The sequence below is a fragment of the Oenanthe melanoleuca genome, unplaced genomic scaffold (genome assembly GCF_029582105.1).
Source record: "Oenanthe melanoleuca isolate GR-GAL-2019-014 unplaced genomic scaffold, OMel1.0 S328, whole genome shotgun sequence".
Lineage (NCBI taxonomy): Eukaryota > Metazoa > Chordata > Aves > Passeriformes > Muscicapidae > Oenanthe > Oenanthe melanoleuca.
The window spans coordinates 1-21,457 of NW_026612977.1; the positions used below are offsets into that span (position 1 = coordinate 1).

A 21,457-nucleotide genomic window follows, 5' to 3' on the forward strand; every position below is an offset into this window, starting at 1 on the left:
CAGGAATCATCCCAAGTGGCAGAGAGATTGCGGCATCTGACCCCCCTCCAATCCCTTGGTATTGGCCATTGAAAAGGACAGTAAGGCTAATAGAGGGATCCCATAGTCACTTCTAAGTGATTAAGATTTAAAATTAGACAACACAGACCTGGTTGTGCTGATATTCAGTTACTACTGAAAGCTTATTAGGCATGAAAGGGGAAGTTATAATCAGGAGGGCTGGGAGATTACAGGGAAAGGAAAAGGAAAACTTGTCATCCCCGCCTATTTGTTATGGTCACTAACACCCTGGGGAGTAGATGCTTTTTACAATTATTTAAAGGACAGAATTATGGCCAGAAATTTACAGGGGACAGTCATTCAAGTGACCCGACAATGTAGTCTTTGTCTCCAAACTAAGCCCAAAAATATCCCCAAGCCAAAGCTTGGGCAAATTGGAAAAGGCTATGGGCTTGGACAAGAGTGGCAAATTGATTTCTCAGAACTTCCAAGAAAAAGGGGGGTATTGATATTTACTAGTACTCCAGATACCTTTCCAGGGTGGCCAGAAGCTTTTCCTTCCAGAACTTCCAAAGCAGGAGAGGTAACCAAAGCATTGCTACAAGAAATAATACCATGCTTTAGTCCTTCCCTGACAGACTCTCTGGTTATAATCAAGTTAGGGGACAAAGAAAAGAAAATGGAATTTTTGGTAGATATTGGAGCAACATACTTGGTGTTAACTAAAGCTTTAACGTCTATAACAGATGAGTGTGTTATGATAAATGGAGCAACTGCTTTGGAGTTCAGAAGACCACACTTTATTTCACAAATTTTACAGCAAATTAGCCACCAATTAGGCATAGATTGAGAATGCCTTACCTCATATCACTTTCAGTCAAGTGGCAATAGAGACAAAATGAACCACTTGATCAAGCAACAAATTATAAGTCTAGGACAAGAAGAAAAATTGCCCTTGCCCCAGGCTCTTCCTTTGGCATTACTGTGAATTTGGACTAAAGCAAAAACAAAAGAAACATTAAGCCCTTTTGAGATACTGTGTAGAAGACCGTATGGGATACAACCAAAAAACCAACCCAAATAAGGGAAGAAACCCTACATAGATACATGGTGGCCCTAAACAAACAGCTCAGAGAAATTGAGAAACACGTGGCTGGGGCTCGAAGCAGACAACTAGATGGGCCAGTACAAGACATAGAGCCTGGAGATTATGTGTATGCTAAGTCCCTTGCAGAGAAAACTTTGGAGCCGCAGCAGGAAGGACCATTCCAAGTGCTTCTCACCACTTTTGCTGTAATCAAGATCAAAGAACAGAGCACCTGGATTCACCATACCCAAGTGAAAAAGGCTCCAGAAGTCCCTTGGAAAGAAACATTGGGTGATAAAGAGCTAAAGATAAAGCTTACTTGGGAAAAATTAAAAGATCATGGGTGAAAATGTTGGTTTTGCTTGTGACGATCCGGAAAAGTATTCCTAGCCAGAATCAATCAGGTGTAACCTGGAAAGCTGTGGATTTTGTGATCACAGTCATGGCTATGGCTACAACAGACATCAGTTCAAGACCTCCCATGTATGATGTGACTGGTGTTTATTTGTGTTGGGGAAGAGCTTCTGGCTATGACTCTCATAAGTCTCTGTGGCAGGAGTTACAAATCAGAAACACAACTGTCTGGACAGGGAAAGATGTCTGGGTTGTAAATCTGTATTTGTCCAGGATGGATTCCAACAAGGAATAAAACTTGCCTAAATTGGTAAAGAATGTTGTGACACATGCTTAACTGACTGTCCTATATTTTGGTTTAAAACAGAGGGGTGTGAAGCTGAGGCTTTTCAAGTTGATTACAATATAACTCAAGTCTGTGTTAAACCTTGGAATGATGAAACCTTATCAAAACAGACACTAAAAATCCAGACCATCTGAGCCCTAACCATGCCACTTAAGCCTGAACCAAAGATTTATGAAATTGGACCATATGTGGTAAAAATTGTGGGACAGCAGCAATTGCTGTTTAACTCAGAATGGTGTCTCAAGCATGTTGAACTGCTAATGCAGATTAACATTTCAAAAACTCAGCCAGCATGTTCCCCTTTTCTGAAAACATCCTTTGAGGGTTGGACAGCCTGAAGAAGCAGACTCACTTTAAAGTCAGAACACAAAGAGATGTAACTGGAATAGTAGGTATGGGATTAAGAGTCTTAAATGGAATTGATTCAGAAATATTAATGAGCAAACTGGCCACTGTGACTAGTGATTTGGCAAAAATGAGGCAGCCCTTACAATCACCTTTGTTAGCATTAGGAGCCAATCAGTGGCAAGTTTCAAAGGTATTGTCAAATTCAAGAGAAGCTGAAGATCAAGACCGCAAACTAATAATGAAAATACTTGGCACAGCCCAGGATAATGTGCCTTTACCTCTTAGTTGCATACAGGCACAGTTGTGGATGCAGTCAATAGTCACTTTAGTCATAAGAGAGGGAAGTGAAGGCATTTTTCCAATCAAAATGTGAAAAGCCATATGGGATAATAATTTGGAAAGGAATAATAAATTGGATAATTTATTTGGATAATAAAAAATAAATTTGGATAATTAATAATAAATTTGGAAAATAAATTTGGAAAGGAAAGGAACCTGCAGTCCTGGTGGACTTATGACTCTGTCATTAATGTGGCCACTGCCTTTGTACTCACTATACGGAGTGGCTCAATTTACATTATCCAACCTATCATTGCATTAGGATTAAACCATGAAGGGACAGTACTCTACCCCTCTGAACACAGAGCGTGGGCCCGGATGGTAGACAAGAAATGAGAGACTGTAAATGCAGAATCTCGTGTCACCCTAAAACAACAGGGATTCCTCTGTGAAAGCAATGCCACTGATGCCCAGGACATATCCCTGGATACTGAACAAGGTCTGTGTCACTTTGAGATCCATCCAGACATCATTCAAAAGACTGTGTTCATATATTTTGGCCAAGGCTGTGTGTGTTTAAGAACTGCCTGTGCTTACTAAGAGTAGATAATGAGAACAAATATGTACCTGTTAAAAACCACTCAAATTTTTCTATCTGCAATTATATTAATATTATTGGATGTGATTTTACGTATTTAGTACCAGTTGTTTCCCACCAGTTAATAAAGGCCAACTACAGTATGTACCACCATCTGCCACCCACACCCATTGGCATGAACCTTACACTGGTAAAACTGTTAATAAGACATCCAGATCTAGATGAAATCTTAAAGGAAATCAAGGAGAATGGAGAAAAGGTTTTAATAACTGTCCATCATGATGCAAAAGAAATCAGCACAGTTTTGCAAAGAATAAAACAAGAGGCAAGCCATCACTGGTGGGATGAACTCTTTGGATGGTCACTGAAGGCAACTGGTATACTTAATATTCATCCAGTCGTTCTGCTTATTTTAGTCAGCATAAGTTTGGTTTTATCTGTTGCGGTACTCATCTGGAATTGGAGGATCCTGCAAAGAGTAGCAGCCCTGACCTCACTGTAAAGACCCTATGGTACAGTCCTGAAGAATACTTACTGTATGACTTGGTTGGATGACGAAGAGTCTGTGTATTAGTAAAATAATTTATTAACTCTAGAGAAAAAGTGGGTAAAGGAAGCAAAAGTCAAAGGGTTAAGAGCTTAGCTGAAAGATAGAAGTTATACATATAATGATTATAGTAGAAGCAATGTAGAAAGTGGCTGAGCCAGTAGAATTAAGACAATAAATCACTTGCTTGGCTGCTGTGTCAGGACAAGTAGATGGGATATTGTTAAAGTGAAGAAACTGTAACTGCACCTGGACCCTGAAACCAGTCAGAACCTGGTTGGGAGCTTCAACTATGGCCAAGAGGCCCAAGAACCTAGCAACAGGACAAAGATGAAAAGGTGATGGCGAGGAAGACTCCCTGATTTCATCTTAGAAGACCACTGTTTCAAACATCCAACAACCCATTTGAAGGAAAGAACTGAACAAGTGTAAAAGGACTTTGAGCTCATTTTAATACAAAGTGGGAGTAGGCGGTGTTAGGTAATGCATGTGTATAGACGTCTTAGGTAATTATATTATTATGTAAGACTTTTGTGGATAAAAGAAGGCAAGAGCCCCATGTACTTTGCACATCCTGGTGGAAGATTTCTCCTGGGTGTGCTTGGCATCGTAATAACCATGCCACTTTCTAACTTTAACTAGTTGGAGAGTCTTTGCTTCTGCATCACACCAATTTCAGCCATGGGCACCTGGAAAGAGGGATGGTTCTTTTCCATAGGAAGGAAAGCACAGAGCCTTAGTGCTCCAGGGGCTGATGCAAAGTGACCCTCGGCATGCCAAATTCAGCTGGACCTGTCAGCTAGTCCCCAGGAGGCCAAGGCCAGCCAGACCTGTTCCGTGTTTCCTTGGTTCCACAGTGTAACAATGTTCTCTTTGCTTCTGCAGTGTCACAATGGCCCCTTGGCTCCATGGTACCCTGAAGTGTCACAATGCCCCCTTCACAAGGTCCCCACAATATCATCATGGTCTTCACAGGAAGAAAACCACAGAGCCTCAGTGTTCAGGAGCTGAGGAATGGCAGCCACCAGTGTCCAAGGCAAGCTTGATCTGTCTGTCCTGGCAGGTTTGTCTGGGAACAACCCTTGGATATACAGAATTTGGAATTTTGGCCATGGGCACATAGAGAGAAGGATGGTTCTTTACCAAAGGAAGGCAAGCATGGAGCCCCAGTGCTTCATGGGCAGATGAGCCAAGGCCAAGACCAACCAGACCTATCTGTCCTGCCAAGTTTTCATCTGGGAACAACCCTTGGATATACAGAATTTTGGGGCAGAATCCCAATTTCAGCCATGAGCATGTGGATGAGAAGGTCTGTTCTTCCCCATAGGAAGGAAAGCACAGAGCCCCAGTATTTCAGGGCAAATTAGAGGCGACCACCAGAGGCAAGGCCAGCCAGGCCTGTCTGTCCTGGCATCTTTATCTGACTGGAAGAAAACCTTGCATGGAGGAGAATTATCAATTTTGGCCATGGATGCCTGGGTGGGAAGGACAGTTCTTTTCCATAGCAAGCACAGCCCATGGCCACAGAGTTTGAATGTAGGTGAGAGGTGGCTCTCAGGAAGCCAAGGGCAGCCAGACTTGTTGGCAATGGCAGATTTTGTCTAGGAACAATCTCTGAATATATGGAACTTTTGAATGAGCAGAATCTCATTTTGGCCATGGGTAAATAGAGGAGAAGAGTCCTTTTACATTTGAAGGAAAGTCCAGAGCCCCAGTGTTTCAGGGGCATGTGAGAAGAGACCCTTGACATGCCAAGGGCAGTTGGACTAGTCAGGCCAAGCCAACCACATCTGTTACCTGTTCCATTGGATCCATGGGGTCCCACAGTGTCACACTGGCCCCTTGTTTCCATGGGGTCCTGTAATTTCACAGTGGTCCACTTTCTCCATGATGCCTTTGAGCGTAAAAATGGTTTTCTTGGTTGCATAGGACAGTATAATGATACAATGTCCCCTTGGTTCCATGAGGCTGCAGAGTGTCACAATGGTCTCTGTGGTTCCATGTAGTCCTGCAGTGTCCCAATGGTCCCTTGGTTCCACTGGACTCCTCAGGATCACAATGTCCCTGTGGCTGCACAAGGCCCAGCTGTGTCACACTGGCTCTTTGCTTCCTTGGGGTCCCACAGTGTAACAACTGTCCCTTGCTTCCATGAGGCCTTGCAGTGTCACAATGTCACTGTCCCTTGCTTCCACAGGGTCCTGCAGAGCCCCTTAATTGAACGAGGCCTTGAAGTGTCACAGTGGTCTCCAGTATTCCATGAAGGCCCACGATGTCACATTCACGCTTTGGTTTTGTTATATACGTGATTCGTGCTAATTAAATTGTAACAATATTGGCAAAATTGTGGCATTATAATTAATCAATAATTGTATTGAATTGCAATACGGCAAAAACAGATAAAGGAAATGGTTAAACAAAGCAGAAAATTTCGTCCTCCAGATGTTAGGTGGGAGGCAGGATAGGAAGGGTATAGGTCTAAGAACAAGTGGCTAGAAATAGGTTTTCGACCTTGAACTGGGCCAAATTGGGATGATTCCAAAGAGTTGGTCACTGGAGTGAGGCCTCTTGTGGGAATATATATTTATTATATAACTCTAAGCTCAGTGCGCCTGCGGTACCTGCAAGGTCACACAGTGAACACTGAGGAAGACCCAGAGCCTTCATCGGAAACAAGAGCCCGAAAGGAGGAGAGGCCCCTGACCACTGGTGACACATGCACAGCACAATATAGTGACAGAGATTTTAGGAATAGAAACTAGGAGGAGCTTTCTAGAAAATTCTGTATTAATATGTATTAGTAAACAGTATATAAGTGAGATTTTATCTTGACTGATTTGGTACACACGGAAGGGAGAATCCCTCCCCGTACCCCCGGCCAGTTTTGCTTACGCTTTATTCAACTGAACCATTGGACTTCTATTATACTCAAATTACTTGCAAACTTTGTATTTACTCAAATTTATATAACTCATATATTTTAATTGTATTCATTTATATACAATTGCTATTATTAATAATTTACTGCTAATTTTAACTTTGTGGTTTGATTAATTGGACAAAATCAAACACATCCAATATCCATTTATAACAACCGAAAGGGGGATTTGGAATTGGAATGGGCTGCCCAGGGAGATGGGTGTGTCACTGTCCCTGGAGGTGTTTAAGGTAGAAATTGGACATGGCACTGAGTGCCGTGGTCTGGGTGACAAGATGGTCTTGGGTCACAGGTTGGAGTTGATGATTTCAAAAGTCTTTTCCAACGGGGTTAATTCTGTGATTCTCTGATGATTTGACACTGCGTGGCACTTAGAGAAGCAAGAGGGCTGTTCTTACAGTGTGGGGCTAAATCTAATCAAGGATTCATTGTGGCAATCTGGGGTTTCATGGAATCCAAAAAACCATTTTAACACTGTGTGGCTTTGTAGGAATGAGGAGACTTTTGTGACACTTTGGGACTTTGTGTGACAATAGTGTTGACACTGCAGGGCTCTGTGGAAATATGGGGCCAGTGTTACTCTTTGGGGTCTCGTGGAACCACTGTGACACTACAGCACCTCATATAACCAAGGAGCCGTTGTTACACTGAGGGGAGTCATGGTGTGAAGGAAACGATTTTGACCCTGTAGTGCTCCATGGGACCAAAAGGCCCTTGTGACTCTATGGAGCCTCCTGGAATGATGGAGACCATTGTGACAATCCAGGGCCTCATGGTGTAAGGGTGATACAAAGTCAGGTATGAGTGTGGTCCTGCTGGAAGGTTGGAGGGCTCTGCCCAGGGACCTGGACAGGCTGGATGCAGCATCCAAATCCAACAAGATGAGGTTAAACAAGACCAAGTGCAAGTCCTGCACTTTGGCCACAACAACCCCTGCAGTGCTTCAGGCTGGGGACAGAGTGGCTGGAGAGTGGCCAGGCAGAAAGGGACCTGGGGACACTGATGGACAGCAGGCTGGACATGAGCCAGCAGTGTGCCCAGGTGGCCAAGAAGGCCAATGGCACCTGGCCTGGATCAGGAATGGTGTGGCCAGCAGAAGCAAATCTGCTGGACACCCCTGACCTGCCCCCAGCTCTGCACACAGACATTGCTGCTGCAGCTCCAGAGAAGGGAACAAAAGGGAACAAAAGTTTTCTCTAGAGAAAACTTTCCTGGGAGATCCTTTAGTTCATTTAAAGCCACTGAGAGAACAGCTTCTCATTGACACAGTCTGTGACCACAGCAAAGCTGGAGGGAAACAAAATGAGAAAGGGTAGAAAAAAGTGACCTTTATTTATAATATTATGGACAATATTAAAAAACAACCAAAAAAAACCCCAAAAAACAAAAAAAACAACAAAAAAAATAAGAGAAAAAAGAAACAGCATAACAAATCCAACAAGAAATATCAAAGATTACTTTTATTACAAGTGATTTGCAAAAATTGGCAAGCAGTTTACTGTTTCTTAAACCATCCAGTCATCATTGTCCCCACTGCAACCTTGAGCTCCTGGTTCCTCAGACTGTAGATGACGGGGTTCAGGACTGGAGGCACCACCAAGTACAGACCTGAAACTGCCAGATCCAGGGATGGGGAGGAGATGGAGGGGGGCTTCAGGTGAGCAAACACTGCAGTGCAGATGAAAAGAGAGACCACAGCCAGGTGAGGGAGGCAGGTGGAAAAGGCTTTGTGCCGTCCCTGCTCAGAGGGGATCCTCAGCACAACCCTGAAGATCTGCACATAGGAGAAAACAATGAACACAAAACAACTAAATCCTAAACCAACACTAATCATGATAAGCCAAACTTCCCTGAGGTAAGAGTGTGAGTAGGAGAGCTTGAGGATCTGTGGAACTTCACAGAAGAACTGGCCCAGGGCATTGCCATGACACAGGGGCAGGGAAAATGTATTGACTGTGTGCAGCAGAGAATTGAGAAAGGCACTGGCCCAGGCAGCTGCTGCCATGTGGGCACAAGCTCTGCTGCCCAGGAGGGTCCCGTAGTGCAGGGGTTTGCAGATGGACACGTAGCGGTCGTAGCACATGACGGTCAGGAGATAATACTCTGATGAAATGAAGAACATAAAGAAAAACAGCTGTGCAGCACACCCTGAGTAGGAGATGTTCCTGGTGTCCCAGAGGGAATTGTGCATGGCTTTGGGCACAGTGGTGCAGATGCAGCCCAGGTCAGTGAGGGCCAGGTTGAGCAGGAAGAAGAACATGGGGGTGTGCAGGTGGTGGCCGCAGGCTACGGCGCTGATGATGAGGCCGTTGCCCAGGAGGGCAGCCAGGGAGATGCCCAGGAAGAGGCAGAAGTGCAGGAGCTGCAGCTGCCGCGTGTCTGCCAATGGCAGCAGGAGGAAGTGGCTGATGGAGCTGCTGTTGGACATTTGCTGTCTCTGGGCATCATGCACTGGAAAAAAAGGCATTGATAAATTGCACAAAGTCAATCCTATGCTAATTTCTTAAGAATTCACTCAAAATTCCTTCTCTTTCTCTGGGAAAGTTTCACTTAAATTTTTAAATTTCGAGCTCACCTCATCTTGAAAAGCAGCCAGGAAGTGCTTTTGAGTTACTTCCCCTTTCTCAGAGGCGGCAAAAATTCTCATCATCAGCATTTCTGTAAGCATAACTTTGGAGAGCCCAGAGGGAAAACAGCTCCCTGTGCCCCAGTGTACTCAGACCTGCTGGTCCCACCCAGGTGCACTTGGCTCATTACACCTCCCTCTATTTCAGGGTAATCAAACTTAAAATGTGCTGGAAAAATAAAGTGGACTTCTGGAAAATCTTCAATTTAAAAGTCAGTCTTTTAACCTTTTTCTCTTTCCCTAGCACCTCAAGAGGGAGGGTATCCAGACTGGTCTGGCTCTCTGCTGCCTGGAATTTTTCCTACTGGGAGCTGATTCTCTCTCTCCAAGCCTTGTCCTTGTCAGTGCTGCCAGAGCCCAGCCCAGCCTTGGGGGCTCAGCTGTGCCCTGCAGACCCCTCCCAGCTCAAGGCACTGCCCACGGTGCTGCTGCTGCTGTCTGTAGGCAGAGGAGGGTGAGGAGGCACTTTGTGAGGGAGATCTGAGGCAGATTTGCTGGTCCCCAGTTGGACAGTGCAGGAGTCTCAGTGACATAGACACACCTGACAGCCCCTTTCCTTTCCCTTGAGGAGAAAGCTGAGAGCAGCCCTGGCCATGCAGCACCATCTCCACAGCAGGAGGAATCTGCCCTGATGGGGGTGGCTCCTTCCACCTCCAACTTCTCCCCACAGTCCATGGGGAGCTGCCAGGCAGGCTGAGAGCTGTCCCTGGCAGGTGGCACATGCCCTGGGCTGGCCAAGAGCCGTGAGGGCTGCAGGAGCTGCTCTGCAGGACAGCCCTGGGCAGCCCTGGCTGCAGGCCCAGCTTCAGACCCTGCAGCCGTCCCTGGCAGCAGGAGCCGTCCTGCCCTGTCCCTCTGACGGTGCCCAGGGCAGCCCCGCTCTGCAGCACATCCTCCTCCTTCCTCCTGTGCCTCAGAGAAACTGGGAGAGTCCTCCTGACACATCCCCCAGGCTGTGGGCTGTGCTGGCTCCGGGAGATCCCTCCAGGAGCACAGGGGACATTGCCCTGCACCCACAGACTCACCATGTCCAGGGCTGTGAAGATGTTTCCCCAAGTAAAGTCTCAGCTCAATGTCTTCCCAGTGCTGATTGCCTTTAGCCTGTCTGTGCCTGGCTCCTGTCCCCTCAGTGCCTGCAGGCAGTGCCCTGAGCCCTGCTGGGCTGTGAAAGGAGCTGCTCCTCAGCAGAAATGTATTTTTGAAGCTTTTCCTGGTGGCCATTATCTCCCTCTGTGCCAGGACACACAACACAACGACTTTAATGACCTGCTCAGGAGTTTGTTCTTTTTTAAATCACATTCAGTCCCTGAGAGAGTGTTTTTCAAAAAAACTTTTAAAGATCTCAAAATCAAATTAATATGCCAAAGTTTCTTGAAGTTTTAATGGTTCCCACTGAGGGATAGGACTCAAAACGTGTCCCTTGGTTCCTGTTAGAGCAGAACACTGGTGGCAGGGATAACAGGTGGGACAAACAAGGGAAAAGTGTCTCTGATGCTCAGCAAAACTGGATGTGTTTCAGGAATGCAAAGGGCAAAGGCTGAGCCCCAGCCCCTGGCAAGGCAGATCCTGTCCCTCCCTCATTGCTCAGGGCCCTTCCCAGGCCACTGGGCTCTGGGGATGTGCAATGCCAAGGGCAGGACCATGGGGCGGCCCCTGCCAGGCTGCTGAGCAGGGACAAGGAGGCAATGAGGCCCCAGCACAGCAAGGCTCACTTGTCCCCTGCTGGCCTCAGGCCCAGGGCCAGCAGCCATGGCCCAAGTGCTGCAGCAGTTGGCTCTGGCAGGGCCTTTCAGCTGCTGCCCATCCCTGTGCCCTCTGCAGCCCAGGCTGTCCTACGGTGTCCATGCCCTGCGCCTCTGTCCCTGCAGGCTGTCGTCATCCCCCGGCTGCCCCACCTCGCTGGCCCTTCCTTTGCTGACAGCTCTGCGTCCTGCCTGCCTCTGCCTGGCCACACAAAGCCTTGGGCTGACCCAGACTTCTTCTGGGGGACGTGTTGCACCACAGCCCTAGCCTGGGAGAGAAATTCCTTTCTCCTTCTGTCCGTTCTGGACCATCCCAGCTGCCCTTGGCATTAATTCTTTTTTTCTCTGGCTGTTTTCCACTATGTCAGAAGGATCCACCATCCCTGAAACCACCCTTCCATCTCTCTCAGGGCTCTCCTCCACTCTCCTCAGTCTTCACTCCCCTGAGCACAGAGCTCCTTTGTCCCTATGTAGTGGTCAATGATTTGATGCCTTGGGCACCTGGACAAGAAGGACAGTTCTTCTCTGCAGGAAGGAAATCACAGAACCCCAGGTTTTGAAGGCAGATCAGAGGCAAAGGCAAGCCAGACCTGTCTGTCATTGGAGCTTTTGTCTGAAAGAAACCCTTGGATATATGTAGAGTTTAGGAGGCGGAATTCCATTTCAGGCATGGGTGCCTGGACCGCAATGACAATTCTTCTCCACAGGAAGGAAAGGGCAGAGCCCCAGTGTTTCAAAGACTGATTAGAGGCAGTCCCAAGGAGACCAAGGCCAGACAGACCTGTTTGTCTTGGCAGCATTTGTCTGGGAGCAATCCTTGGATAGATGGAATTTGGGAGGCCAAATCCCAGTTTTGTCCCTGGGCATCTGGAAAAGAAGGACAGCTCTCTTCCATAGGAAGAAAAGTATAGGGCCCCAATGTTCCAAAGGCAGATGAGACCTGGCCCTTAGGAAGCCATGGGAACCTAGACATTCCTGGCAGCTTTTGTCTGGGAGCTATCCTTGGATACAAGGAATTTTAGAGACAGATTCTCATTTGGCCATTTACGCCTGGACATGAAAGATGTTTCATTCCATGGGAGAAAAGCACAGTCCCCCAGTGTTTTAAAGGCAGATGCAATGTTGTTCCTATGAGACCATGGCCAGACAGAGCTGTCTGTCCTGGCAGGTTTCAGATGGGAACAATCCAAGGATATAATGAAATTTGGAGGTATCCCAATTTCGGCCATTGGGCACATGGAGGAGAAAGAATGGTCTTTCCCACAGGAAGGAAAGCATGGAACTTTAAGATTTCAGGGGCAGATGAGAAGGAACTCTCAACATGCCCAGGTCAGCTGGACCAGTTCTGGCCCCAGGAGGCCAAGTCAACAAGGTCTGTTCCATATTCTTGGATCGTTAAAGCGCTGCAGCTTTACAATTACCCCTTGGTTCCATGAGGCCCCACAGTATCACAACAGATCTTTGTTTCCATGAGGCCCAGCAATATCACAATGTTCTCCTTGGCTCTGCAGTGGCACAATGGCCCCTTGCTTCCCTGAGGCCTTGCAGTGTCAAAATGGTTTCATAGGACTGCACAATGACACAATGGCCCCTTGGTTCCAAGAGGTCTCAGAGTACCACAATGGTCTCCATGGTTCCATAAGTCCTGTAGTGTCACCATGGCCCCTTGGTTCTATTGGGCTCCTCAGAATCACCATGGCCTCTTGGTTCCACACGACCTGGCTGTGTCCCACTGGCCCTTTGATTCCATGGGGGACCATAGTGTCACAATGGCCCCTTGTGTCCATCAGACCTTGCAGTGTCACAATGGTTGCACTGGCTCTATGAGGCCCTGTGGTGTCTCAATGGTCCCTTGGTTTCACGCAGACTCAGAGTGCCAGAATGGTCTCCTCGCTTCCATGAGGCCCTGCCAAGCCTCTTGATTCAACGAGGCCTCCGAGTCGCAGAATGGTCTCCAGGATTCCATGAGATCCTGCAGTGGCACAATGGTCTCATTGGTTCCATGAGGCCCTGCAGTTCCACAATGGCCCTTTGGTGTCACAAGAACTTGAAGTTCATAATGGTATCAACAGGTTCCCCTGTTCACAATGGCCTCCTTGGTTCCACAATGTCCCGTAGTGTCACAATGGTATCCTTGGTTCCATGGTCACAATGTCACAATGGCCCCTTGGTTCCATGAGGCCCTGTGATGTCCTAATGGTCTCATTGGTTCCCTGACTTCTACGATGGCCCTTTGGTGTCACAGTGTGTAACAATGGTATCCTTGGTTCCACAGAGTCAGAATGTCCCTGTGGTCTCACAGAGCCCCACAGTGTCACTACGATCCCCTTGATTCCATGAGGCCCTGCCGTGCTACAATGACCCCTTGGTCATACAAGGCCCTGCAGTGTCACAATGGCCCCTTGGCTCCAATGGGTCCCAAAGTGCCATAATGGTCTCCATGGCTCCCTGAGGGCCCACAATATCACAATGGACTTTTGGTTCCATGACCCTTTGAACTTCCAACATTAGTTTTCTTGGTTCTGCAGTGTCACAATGGACCCTTGGTAACATGAGGTTCCTGGCCTCCCACAGCCCCTCACAGCCTCCCACAGCCTTTCATGGACTCTCATGGCCCCTCACAGCCACCCATGGCTGCTCATTGCTCTTCACAGACCTTGAGGACCCCTCACAGCCTCCTACAGCAGCTCATGGCCCCTCACAGACCCTCATGGCCCCTCATGGCTCCTCCCAAAAGAGAAGCGATCAGGCCCGGCTTGTTCCCCTTTTATTTTGTTCCCTTCACAGTGACGAGTAAAGAAAGGCTGCAATGGAGCCTTTCCCAGCGTTTCCCTCGGGGTTAACTGTGGGCTGAAGTTCTGTGCTGGCGCTGCTCGAGTGTGAACATCCCTGCAGCCCCAAGGTCTTTGCTGTCCCCATGTCCATTCCCTGTCCCCATGTCCATTCCCTGTCCCCAGTCCTGCCCAAGGCCTTTGCTGTCCCCGTGTCCATTCCCTGTCCCCAGTCCCACCCAAGGCCTTTGCTGTCCCCGTGTCCATTCCCAGTCCCAAGTCCCACCCAAGGCTTTTGCTGTCCCCGTGTCCATTCCGTGTCCCCAGTCCTGCCCAAGGCCTTTGCTGTCCCCGTGTCCATTCCCTGTCCCCAGTCCTGCCCAAGGCCTTTGCTGTCCCCGTGTCAATTCCTTGTCCCCACTTCTGCCCAAGGCCTTTGCTGTCCCCGTGTCCATTCCCTGTCCCCAGTCCTGCCCAAGGCCTTTGCTGTCCCCGTGTCCATTCCCTGTCCCCAGTCCCGCCCGGCTCTGGCAGCAGCAGGAGCCGCAGCTCAGTGGGCGCTGGCCCGGCCCAGCCGGGGCTCCCGGGCAGGAGTAGCAGCAGCACCGGCCCCTTCCCACCTGCTCCTGCCTCGCTCCCAAGGGCTTTTTGCAGGTGAATTCTGGAGCAGAGCAGCAACCACCCACACACAGCCCTGATTCCTCAGGGCCGCTGGTGCTGCCCTGACCCAACCTTCAGAGAGAGAAAGGGTTGGATTCCAGCGCCACATTCAACCCTGTTTTACTCACCCTGAGGTGACAGCAGGAGGCTTTAGTTGCTTTTGCCTCAGGAATTGTAAATCATGGCTGCCCTTGCCCCTTTTCTGCTTGCCACTTGAATTTAATCCAAAAAACTAAAATTGCCTTTTTCAGTCAGTGTTACCCAGAGTGCTTTTGTGACAGGAAACTTGGGCTGTTTGTCACAGGCATCATGATTTGCAGATTTGAAATGTTCACAAGTCCCTGAGCACAAAGTCGAGGAGAATTAAAGACATGCAGGCCCCATTGGCAGTGCTCAAACACAGCCCTGTTGATGGTGCTGCTGAAATAGAATCACAGAAATTGCCTCTGGAGTGTCAAATAAAATGAAAAAATCCACCAGGACAAAGAGATACCAGAACTTTTCTCCTCGCTTCACTGTACCTTCTGAGCAGCAGCAGAAAATGAAGATGCCCAGAGGTATTTCCAGCTGCTGCTGGTCCCAGTGGGAGCCCAGCCTGCTGCCCAGCCCCAGCAGGATCCTGAGCCCAGCCCGGGCAGCTCCCGCAGTGTCGGGAGCTCAGCGCACGCGGGGCCGGGCCCAGAGCCCCGGGCACGGCCGCCCATTGCGGGGCAGCGGCGCAGGCGGAATGTCCTGCGGCCCAAACCTCCTGCTCCTGCCACACAGCGCCCAGCCTTCTCCCCTGCTCCTCCTCTCCCAGCACGGCACAAATTCCAGCTCGGAGGAGGCTTCCCCAGAGAGGGCCCAGGCTCCTGTTTCAGCCTGAGTGTCCTGCAGAGGAACAGGGCATCCTTCAGGCAGTTCCACAAGCTCAGGGTTCTCATTTCATGGCATGCAAATAGCCTTGCTATACAGGACAAAAGCAGAGGGAATGAATTGGAAATTATTAGGAAAAACTACTCTTCTTACAGACAAAGTTCATTCCCTGCATTTCTCCTTTTCAGATTCATTCAGTCATCTACTGAGAGGTCCAGCTTGTTCTGGTGCTTTTCATGAACTGATGGTACTTCTGATTTACGCCAGTGCAAGAGATGTAGAATCAGCTAACAGAAACACAGAAACAAACTCTCTCTGTCAGCCCATTTTCACATTCTAGATCACTTTCAAGATGTCCACAGGGGTGTTGGAATGATTATCACACAACACTTCTGCCTGCAGGCTCTGGAAATTCTTTCTCTGCATTCAGTCAGGGTTGCAATCCATAACAATTCCTGGTACCATCTCCTGTTTTCTTCGGTTAGAACAGTAACAATGAAAACCTTACCCATGGCACAGTTCTTCAGCTCACAAGGAAAGGAAAGAACAAGTTGTCAAGTTCTCAAAACTTTTGTCCTGCTTTGCTGCAAGAGTCATTCTTCAGTTGGTGGCACATCTTGTGAGAGAAGCTGCACCTCATCCTCCAGGAAAGGTTCTTGGAAAGAGTAAAAATGACTGTAGAGAAGATTCTGGGAAAACTGAAAACAGCTATAAAGAAGTTAAATGAAAATGGAAAGAAACAATCCAAGATATTTTACTCTATTATATTTTATGCTCCCCTTTTCCATCTTGCACTACTTCTCCATCCCATTAATTCCAAATGGATCTCACCTCTAAGATCTATGACTTGTCAAGTTTTAGACACCGTAAAATACCATGAGCTACCCTCTTGCCTTTCCCTTTTTTTCTTGAAAAGGAATGCTGGAGACACAAGTGCAGTGCTTGGGTCAGGTACAAATTCTGCATTCAGGGAATGTGCTCAGATAGTGTTTGAGCCCCAGCAGGAACAAAACAGAGCATCAACCAAGGGGATTCCTCTGCCACTGTGCAGGAGTCAAGACTCTGGATCTTGGCTCAACACAGCGAAGTTCCTGTGTTTGGACAGACCCAGGGGCTGGCAATGGGGAGAGCAGGGCTCGGCGTGGGGGTGAGCAGGGAACGGACACACAGACAAGCAGACAAATGGTCCCGGCGCTTCACTTGTAGCAGCAGCAGCAGCAGTGGCGGGAGGAGCAGCTACAGTGAAAGAAGTGAAAGAAGCAAAGGAAGCAAAAGAAGCAAAAGAAGCAAAAGAAGCGAAAGAAGCGACTTTGTCGACTCCCTCTTGCTTCTCCTCTCCTTCGCTCGCTGTCCCGCACACTCTCTGTCTCCATTTCATGCTTTACCAGCCCTTCTTCTCCCAGTCTCTCTCCTCCCTTTCCCAGACTGAGCCATGCCCCCAGCCCGCCCCCGGCCCACCCCCGGCCCCGAGGGGGCTGCCCTGTCCGTGCCCCCACCCATCCTGCCGAGGTCTCGCCTCTGCCCGGCTCTGGCCGTACTGGCGATGGAGCTGCTGGGTGGGCATCATCATCAGATGAGGATGAATTTTGTTAACAGCATCCCAGAAACAGCACCAACAAAGAGAACGATTGCTGTCAAAATGCTACAACATGGAGCAACACAAAGGATTTATCTGTGCCAAGGAAAGAGTAAAAATATAATAAAGAATTATATATATAACAAAAATTAAATATACATACTTTCACATATATATAAAATGACATTGTAAAATAATGCTCCGCATACTAATTGTTTTTTAGCTTTGGCTGCTCAGGCATGTAACACTTTATACTCTACGCAAAATGACTGGCCAGGACACAGACATCACTGGTGAACTCTGTGAGATTGTATACAACGAATGAAAGAGGAAAGGATAAAACTGGCTGGTTTTATAGGGTTTTATCCTGACACTAGGATGGGGAATGCTTTGTCTGTTCTTGTGAAAAATAAAGTGAGTAAGACAGCTGGGGTTTTTCATATACCAGGCTATCCACAACCTGCAGTACTGATTGAACAGATGAAGGGGTTGTTAAAAGAGCAGTTGAAAACTGAGGAAATGGGAATTTATTGCAATGAAAATCCCACCTCACAGATGTGCTCCATACCCTTAACAATGGGCCCACTGGAAAAATGTAAACGCCCTGGATGTGCATGGCTGCATCCAGTTTGAAAATACAGCCATGGACAGTGAGACTGCCTGGGAAATTATTCTGGGTGTGATGGCCCCTGACAGGGCCCCTCCAGAGGCTGCAGGGCTGGACCTTTATGCATTGCAATTAATTAGGATAAATCAGAAACAAATGAGAGCTATCAATACTGGAATAGGAATTCAGATTCCTCCAGGACACTTTGGCTTGATAAATACACACTCGAGCTTGGCCTTGAAGTGTTTATGTCTTGGGAGGACTAATTGGTGCAGATTATCAAGGAGAAATTAAAGTAATTCTGTTAAACAATAGTGAACAATCGGATTAATAAATCTCATGGCAGGGTAGCATGATTATTGATATTGCAGTTTTTAAAACAACTGTGAAAAAAAACCCATCCACCGCAAATCACTGCTGTTCATGGAGATAAAGGGTTTGGATGCACCAGTCCTAGTGTGGGTGCAGGGGCCAAATGCCCTCCCAGGCCAGCTGAAGGGACAGCTCTGGGGAAAGACAGCACTGTTTGAATCCTGAAACCGGGGTGAGAAGGATGGGATGTCCCTGCAGCCAAGTGTTCCGTGCCAGAACAAGTGGATGTTATGGGATGTTGTTTTACAGATCCTGTAGGACCAAATCTCCCTGTTTGCCCCAACATCTCTTTGGAAAATGCTCTGATCCACAGGGCTCCATGTGAAGGCTGATGTGACACTGAGGCACTTCCACACAAATCCCATCCAGGAGCCTGGGTGCCCTCAGGAACTGGGACCAGGCACCTCTCCAGCCAGAGGGGAAAGGACCCACCAAGCCTTGTCACCCACAGACAGCACAGGACAGCTGAACAGAAAAGGACCTTGGGGACATTATTGTGGAATTAAACAGGTGTCAGCTCTCTGGACAACAGAATTATTGTTCCTAACCAAAATGAGATTGAGGAAAAAGAATGAAAACCATGTCACTACATTACTACTGAAGTCTGTAAATTGTATTTGGATAATCAGGCAGAATTTTTGTTTGCTGGAAACATCTCTAGAGTATAACCAGGGATTAGTCATGAAAATTGTGATGAAAATGTAAAGATAAAAGCAGCCAAAATACTGAATCTAAAAAATTGCTGGATATGTTCTCAACCAGAGGGAAATCAAGGCAGAGCCATGGTTTGTCATGTTTGTCATGGTTTGCTTTTCCAAATGAGCCCTGTGGTGGATTTGGTGCTGAGCCCTTGAATGTCAGGGCCACAGAGGAGATTGCACAAACCTTTCCAGGAGTCCAAGGCAGAAGAAAAACCCAAAGTGTCTCAAAGCATTAATGGGACCCACTAAGGTCCATCCCCAACACAGGCTCCTCATGGACTCCTTGGAGGAGAGAACTGGAGGCCATGATTGCCCAAAAACCTCTCAGAGAAGAAAGGAAAAAGAAAAGTACCTTAAAAAACTGAAGTACCTTGAAGTATTAATGAGCCCCACTGAGTGTTGTTACTGAGAAAGGCTCTCAAGAGACTAATTAAAGCAGATAATTGGAGGCCATGATTGCACAAAGCTCTCAGAGGCTCCAAGGCAAAAGCAAAACCCAAAGTCCTCTGAAAAACCTGCAGTCCCTGGGAGCATGAAGGAGCCCCCAGGGCCATTCCTGACCAAGGCTCCCCAGGGACTGGTCCCAGCAGATCCCTGAGGCCACTGGGATGTGGGGGAGATGCTGAGGGCAGGACAAGGGGTGACAGTGGCCAGCCTTGCTGGGGCTGTGCCAGAGGCCCCAGTGGCTCAGGACAAGGTGTCTCCTCCCAGCCCTTGGTGGCACAGACCCTGCTGTGCCCCAGGGCACCAAGACTTGTCTTCTCTTTGTCCCCACCTGCAACCTCTGCCTCCAATTTTTTGCTCTAACTGGAACCTGGGGACACTTTCTCACTCCTGTTCCTCAGTGGGACCCATTACAACTTTAGGAAACTTTTATTTGATTGATTCTGACTTGGAGATCTTGAGAGGTTTCCTAACACACCATGACTCTGCCTTGATTTCCCTCTGGTCTGTTGCACTTCATTAGGAAGTTTTCCTATGATAGTCATGGAGAAATATTTCAAAGAGTTTCTGAGAAATACAAATTTCCATTTTAAATGCTGTATTTTAATAGTGTTCTCATTAGAGCAGACATGATTGCAGCGTTCTGTGATTGATACTGATCCAGGGTCTCTCCTCAGGAGGTCTGGCTGCTCAGACAAGCTGTGCCTTGAGGTCTGACCCAGCGTGGACAGCCTTGCTCCACATTCCCCAACCCCATCCTGTCTGTCCTCACTCACCTGGAACCTGCTTTGCTTGGAGAATGGGTTTGTCACGAAAAGTGGGGGTTTTCAGTTTTTGGTTTTTTTGGTTTTTTTAAGGAACCCAAAACTCCTAATCTTCCCCACTGCAAACAGACACACTCCTCAGGCGTGTGCCAGCCCGAGGTGCCACCCAGGAGGTTCAGGCCGGGGATCGGTGTTTCGGGCGGGCAGCCCTGAGCCGGCGCCATCTTTCCTTTGTGTCTGTAACTCCCGTCATGCCCCGCGGCCAATGGAGCCTGTCGGGAGCCGGGACTACAATCATGCCCCGCGCTCCACAGAATCCCGGTATTCCCCCCATATGTCTAATTGATGTCCTCCAGAAACTCCAGGATCCCTAAGTGTCCCCTCAGCGGCCATTCGGGTACCCCAAAAACGTCCCCGAATCCCCTGAATGCTCCCAAGCGCGCAGATGCCCATTACAGGCACTTCTGGGAATTCATCTCCTGCCATCCCCCGCGAGCTCAGAGCACCTCATAACACAGTCCCGTGCCTAAAACTCCTGCTGTGCCCCGCGCCCTAAAGAGCCTGGTTAGAGCTCCCCAAGGTCCCCTCAAGAACTCCCGAAATGTATACATTGCTCCCTGAGGACCTGAAGTTGCCGTTCAGAGGCAAAAGTGTCCCCCAAGTGCCCTCCCAGACCCCGCAAAAGCTCTGTCAGAATCACTTCCGGGACTACAGCTCCCATCACGCCTTGCGGTGCCATAGAGTGCTATTCCAGCCATGACTTCATCTCCCATCATGCTCCGCGCCATACCGAGAGACATTGCAGCTGAGCCTACAGCTCCCATGATGCCCCACGGCCCAATTAAACTGTGTTATACCTGCGCCTACAACTCCCATCATGCCCCGCGCCCCAGAGAGCCCCGTTAGAGCCCCCCCAGTTCCCCCCCACCCCGAAGGACCCCAGATTCCCCTCCCTGAGCTGCAAGCGCATCCCTGGAACCCCAAGTGCCGCTTCGAAGCCCAGACATTCCCTTAGGATCCCCAAGTTCTTTCTTAGTGCCCACTCAATGCCCCCCAAGTGTCCTCCTGTCCCTCAAAATTCTTCCCCAGACCCAAAACTGCCCTGAATGTGCCCCAGAAATGTCTCCCTGGACCCCGAAGTGCCCACCCTGATCCTGTGTGGAAAAAAGAGGATAAAAAGGATGAAAAAAAATGACTAAAACATTATGAATTATCTTAAAGGGGGAGAAATAAATAACCAATTATGGAAGGGAATTGTTTTACTTAAAGCAATGACCAATAATTTTTTTGGTTGCTGATAATGTATTTTTTATTACAAATATAAAAATTAGGTCATAAAATATAGAATAGTAATATTACAAATAAGGAAAATATAATTTTAAAATTAAATAACATTTTTATTATGAAGAGAAATTAATGAGGTTTTTTATATTTTGGGTGGTCAGCACCAGGTGGGAGATATCATGCCATGGTTTGATGGGGGTGAGGAGCAGGTTGTCCAAACTGGGTCAGCCTGCAAGGGACTCTTTATTCAACGTGCCCAGACCTCCTAAGGAGTCATTCTGCATCAAGGTCACTTGGGAAATGCTTCTATCACTTTGCCTCTGAACTGAAAAATAGAAAACATTCCCTTGAGTAAAATAAAGTCATGAGATGCACTTTCAAATCTTCCTTTTTAAGGAACTCCAAACTGTCTCCAAGCATCTGCACAAGCCCTGGAGACTTGAAGACAATTGAAGGAAGACAAAGAGCTCCTGGAATCTTTCTGTATTTTAATGATCCCCAAGGTTGTTATGAATGGAGTCTTCGATTGTTCAATTAATCAAACAACAAAATTAAATTTAG

The 21,457-nt window shown here is 47.9% G+C and overlaps 1 protein-coding gene and 1 long non-coding RNA gene across 4 annotated transcripts; both read right to left on the minus strand.

Moving 5' to 3' along the window:
* Window positions 1-7,936: 7,936 nt before the first annotated feature.
* LOC130266902 (olfactory receptor 14C36-like) lies at window positions 7,937-12,457 on the minus strand. Of its 2 annotated transcripts, XM_056516170.1 has the most exons (3): window positions 12,284-12,457; window positions 10,146-10,350; window positions 7,937-8,945 (listed from the first exon to the last, which is right to left on the minus strand). In XM_056516170.1, exons 2-3 carry the CDS (start codon window positions 10,339-10,341, stop codon window positions 7,990-7,992), a joined length of 1,152 nt encoding a protein of 383 aa, XP_056372145.1. In that variant the 5' UTR covers window positions 10,342-10,350; window positions 12,284-12,457; the 3' UTR covers window positions 7,937-7,989. The 2 variants fall into 2 exon arrangements, with proteins under 2 accessions (XP_056372145.1, XP_056372146.1); XM_056516171.1 differs by lacking the exons at window positions 10,146-10,350; window positions 12,284-12,457 and adding an exon at window positions 9,070-9,305 and having other exon boundaries at window positions 7,943-8,945.
* Window positions 12,458-14,062: 1,605 nt separating this feature from the next.
* On the minus strand, window positions 14,063-19,857 carry LOC130266903 (uncharacterized). Of its 2 annotated transcripts, XR_008843009.1 has the most exons (5): window positions 19,625-19,836; window positions 18,589-18,725; window positions 16,645-16,820; window positions 15,657-15,803; window positions 14,063-15,239 (listed from the first exon to the last, which is right to left on the minus strand). It is a non-coding gene; the product is annotated as an uncharacterized LOC130266903 (long non-coding RNA). The 2 variants fall into 2 exon arrangements; XR_008843010.1 differs by lacking the exon at window positions 18,589-18,725 and having other exon boundaries at window positions 19,625-19,857.
* Window positions 19,858-21,457: the final 1,600 nt, after the last annotated feature.

Coding starts and splice junctions, on each gene's coding strand:
- LOC130266902 (XM_056516170.1), bottom strand. CDS start 10,341: ATGGCCACCAGGAAAAGCTTCAAAAATACATTTCTGCTGAGGAGCAGC. Junction 8,946..10,145: donor TCTTCACAGCCCTGGACATG/GTGAGTCTGTGG, acceptor CTTTTTTTCCAG/TGCATGATGCCCAGAGACAG.